The sequence below is a fragment of the Sinocyclocheilus grahami genome, unplaced genomic scaffold (genome assembly GCF_001515645.1).
Source record: "Sinocyclocheilus grahami isolate Dianchi unplaced genomic scaffold, SAMN03320097.WGS_v1.1 scaffold419.1, whole genome shotgun sequence".
NCBI lineage: Eukaryota > Metazoa > Chordata > Actinopteri > Cypriniformes > Cyprinidae > Sinocyclocheilus > Sinocyclocheilus grahami.
The window spans coordinates 1,118,645-1,123,511 of NW_015505598.1; the positions used below are offsets into that span (position 1 = coordinate 1,118,645).

Genomic DNA, 4,867 nt, shown 5'->3' on the forward strand with positions numbered 1-4,867 from the left:
TATATATATATATATATATATATATATATATATATATATATATATATATTTTTTTTTTTTAAGTATATTTTGCCCAAAATATTCATTCATTCATTCCTGCCATATGGAAGTGTTTAATTTTCACTGGGTAACATAAGAAAATTACTCAAAATTTAAATCATAATCCAGCCTTTTATCAAGACTTTTCTTATTAGTAGTGTTTACTAATTCAAGCATTACCAGTCCAGCACTATTGTTCATAGTTAGTAACTTGAACAATCCCCTAAACCTAACTTGAAAAATCGTGGTGTGTAACATCCAGAAAGACCTCTGAGTGTCAGAAATGTGTCAGTAGAACAAAGCCTCTCTGTTTTCTAAAAATACTCCATCAAATAAAAGAGCTTGATACGGAGCAGTTCACTGTGCTAGAATACGACCTACAAATACTCAGCTGCCAAATGTCCTGGGAAACAGAAGATGTGTGGAAGGCATGTGTGATTGGAGAGAGGCCTGTGATACTATGATAGTCATCTAGAATGTGATAAACCGTGTATGGTATTTAAGTGTTTAAACCGCTCCGGGGTCAATGAGGTTACACAACAACACAGTCTGAGAGAAGAAGAAGTAGCTTGCATAGGAAACACTCACTCGGCTGCTGCGGTCGTTCGGGCCAGTGTTGGGCTGAGCCGCAGCCCTGTGACCCCCGTGACCCCTGTGACCGAAGGGGTCAGAGAAACCCCCCATCATCTGCTGCATGCGCTCATGATGCAGCTGGAACGGGTCGCTAAAGGAGAAGATCAGAAAACAATACGATGTATAACAAACATTATTGTGTTTGTAATATAGCTCTGATTGTTAGTGACAGTGCATCTCAACCATTGATTCTGTTCAGATGAGTTGACATGAACAAAACTACACAAGACACAATAAAGAAAATATGACCCAGACTACATTAAATACAGATTGGCTTGCGGTGAGGATAAGCATGATTTGTGTGTGTTGGGAATCATCTCAATCAGTCTGTGTCATGCTCATAGGTTTCCATACTGTTGGGCCAGTGTAGCTCATGATAATGTTATACACTTTAAGGACATTTTGTTACTTTTGTATGATAAACAGTGGCTGTGTTGAACAGCTGAGAAGCACTGCTCTGCATGCATTGAGAACAGCAGAAGTGCCTACCTTGATGAGCAACTTAAGAACAGAAAGAAGTGAGACAAGAAACTTCATTACACTTTCTAAATGACAGCATAACATGACGAAGCACACTGACCAGTGCATTCATCTCTACAGTTAGTGACTATACAGTGATGAAGACTCTGAGTGAAAGCTGACACTCATGCATGAAAGTTGAAACAGCCCAATACTTTATATGTGTATAAGCTGAATAAATAATAAGCTCTCCATTGATGTGTGGTTTGTTAGGATAGGACAATATTTGAAAATCTGGAATCTGAGGGTGCAAAAAAATCTAAATATTGAGAAAATCATCTTTAAAGTTGTTCAAATGAAGTTCTTAGCAATGCATATTACTAATCAAACATTAAGTTTTAATATATTTACGGTAGGAAATTTACAAAATATCTTCATGGAACATGATCTTTACTTAATATCCTAATGATTTTTGGCATAAAAGAGAAATGTATAATTGTGACCCATACAATGTATTGTTGGCTATTGCTACAAATATCCCCCAGCGACTCAACACTGCTTTTGTGCTGCAGGGACACATATGTGAGTCTGCATGGACATGATTAAGAGCTTGTGCAGTAACACAGCAAGTGAACATAAATCAATAAATGCAATAACAATAAATTAGATTTATTTATTGCACTAATAACAGCAAACAGTGTTGAAGACTTACAATCCCGTATGGAAATGCAATATATCACATATATTGCCCTCAAGTGTACCGATATACCTATATATCGATATATAATTTTCACAAATGTACATTCTCAATTTTATTAAAACAAAAAATATATACAAAAATCTTTGCGTTTTGTCTATTTATCTAATTTAAAAAGAAAACGTATGTTTATATTTACTTATAACATAATATCATCATGCATCGATGGGTTTTAGGATGAATATACATGTACATGTGCGAAAATAATATACCATTTGTAGAGGCTAGATGTTAATATATGAAATTGTTTCAATTTGTAATAAGTTTCAAGTAGGCATATGTTTTTACTTCATATATGTCGTGTTAATTTAACAGGCATTTGCCTTTAGGGATGTCGGTTAACGAAACCAAATTAATGATAATAATATAAAATAAAAAATACCACAGAATAAAATGAAATACTAATTCAATAAAACCTTAATGTGCTTTGAATCATAACATTTTGAAATATGACGCACTAAAGGTAATTTACAAATAGCTCATACACTGATATGTTACAGAGCTAGTTTAATAAGGCTGTCTTTTGAGCGTTCTGCAGTTAGTTTAGTGTAAAAGTGTGTGAGACTCACGCAAAGAAGGGCTCGTCTTGTTGCTGTCTGAGCATCGCGCTGCGCTTCTGAAGGACGCACGCGCTGCACTTACTGTCGGAACCCCACACACAGTGCACACGTGACCAGCTTTGAGCGTTTTGATTGGCTGAACACTGACGCGTTGGCCCCGCCTCTCTTGTGCAGGTGTGGTGTACTGTGTTGTCGTGGAAAGTGTTCTCATTATCTAGAAACTTCCACATGTTTATCTCACATTTATTCCAGCATTCTGTGTTCACTGTCACTGCAATATGCGCAATGGTTTCTCCAGCATACAGTTTTACTGTTATACTTTCACTGTGCAGTGTAATTTAGCCTGTGTGTGTACAGGCTATCATAATGTCAGAGATACTGTATACTGTAACTGTGATCTGTAAAGGCACCGTTCAGACAAAGTGCTCATGAAATAGAGTTATAACATTATATCTGTCAGTGTTGGGAAGGTTAGTTTGGAAATGTAATTATAGCCTATAGGTTACAGATGACAAGTTACTCTATTTAAAGTGATGGTGTCATATAGTGTCACTATTTCAGTTACTTTATTAAAGTAAAGTAACTGATTACATTTGACTACTTTTCTAAATTTGTAATGTTTTCAACTGTTGACCATTTTGAAACAAGTAAAGCAGGCAGGGTTAATCATATACAGTAGAGCTCAACACTGATTACTGTCACTTTCGAAATCCTTCATCACTTGAATTAAGATTATAATGATTTATTTTTAATGCACAATACGGAAGGCACAGCCACCAAAAAAGCAGAACTTACTTTGAGATCATTCTGGGGTAAAATACAGGTCGTAAAATCATTCTGGGATTAAATACAGGTCATGAAATCAGGGTTAAATACCGGTCATAAAATCATTCTGGGGTAAAATACAGGTCGTAAAATCATTCTGGGGTTAAATACAGGTCATAAAATCAGGGTAAAATACAGGTCGTAAAATCATTCTGGGGTTAAATACAGGTCATAAAATCAGGGTAAAATACAGGTCGTAAAATCATTCTGGGGTTAAATACAGGTCATAAAATAATTCTGGTGTTAAATACAGGTCGTAAAATCCTTCTGGGGTTAAATACAGGTCATAATATCAGGGTTAAAAACAGGTCATAAAATAATTCTGGGGTTAAATACAGGTCATAAAATCATTCTGGGGTTAAATACAGGTCATAAAATCAGGGTTAAATACAGGTCATAAAATCATTCTGTGGTTAAATACAGGTCATAATATCAGGGTTAAAAACAGGTCATATAATCATTCTGGGGTTAAATACAGCTCATAAAATCAGGGTTAAATACAGGTCATAAAATCATTCTGGAGTTAAATACAGGTCATAAAATCAGGGTTAAATACAGGTCATAAAATCATTCTGGGGCTAAATACAGGTCATAATATCAGGGTTAAAAACAGGTCATAAAATCGTTCTGGGGTTAAATACAGGTCATAAAATCAGGGATAAAAACAGGTCATAAAATCATTCTGGGGTTAAATACAGGTCATAAAATCAGGGTTAAAAACAGGTCATAAAATAATTCTGGGGTTAAATACAGGTCATAAAATCAGGGTTAAAAACAGGTCATAAAATAATTCTGGGGTTAAATACAGGTCATAAAATCATTCTGGGGTTAAATACAGGTCATAAAATCAGGGTTAAATACAGGTCATAAAATCATTCTGGGGTTACATACAGGTCATAAAATCATTCAAATCTTAACAAGAAGTAGTTTAATAGCTATGATACTATTTAAAAATCGAATCTTTGCATAGCTATGACATGAAACACTGGCATCTAACAATGTCTTGGGGGAGGGGGGGGGCAGTTAATCTTAAAAAATAAAGCATACATAAGCCCAAAAAGGAAATAAAAGAATTATTGAATAAGCATGCATCTTATTCTGTGTCCTAGTCTCCTGAAACATTGGTGTCTCATATTTTAGAGCAGTCAACACAATTTATGAAAGAAATCAATTAAATCTGTATGTGTGTGTAAAAAAAAAGGTTTAACCCCCCCCACCCCCCCCCACCCCTCTGTAATTATTAATATTTTCATAAGTATTTATGATTTAATTACACATTTTTCACAGTAACTGTAATTGATTACAGTTGTATTTTGCAATTAAATTACGTAATTTAACTAGTTACTCGCCAACACTGATATCTCTACAGAGACCGCACTAGATGCAGTGTCCAGAAGAGTGCAGGGTGTCTCTGTTATCAGTCCACTGAAGGAGGTGTGTGTAAGAACATCCAGCAGAGACCCGATACTCCGGCATCTGTCACACACACTCCCTCAACCTTCTGTCAATACAAGATCCAACATCTACACTCAAACATGCACACACACACGTGTGTGTGTGTGTGTGTGTGTGTGTGTGTGTGTGTGTGTGTGTG

The 4,867-nt window shown here is 35.6% G+C and overlaps 1 protein-coding gene across 1 annotated transcript; it reads right to left on the minus strand.

Moving 5' to 3' along the window:
* Window positions 1-455: 455 nt before the first annotated feature.
* Window positions 456-2,530, minus strand: LOC107551253 (myeloid leukemia factor 1-like). Its single transcript, XM_016232790.1, has 2 exons — window positions 2,458-2,530; window positions 456-763 (listed from the first exon to the last, which is right to left on the minus strand). Exons 1-2 carry the CDS (start codon window positions 2,490-2,492, stop codon window positions 547-549), a joined length of 252 nt encoding a protein of 83 aa, XP_016088276.1. The 5' UTR covers window positions 2,493-2,530; the 3' UTR covers window positions 456-546.
* Between the last annotated feature and the right edge of the window lie 2,337 nt (window positions 2,531-4,867).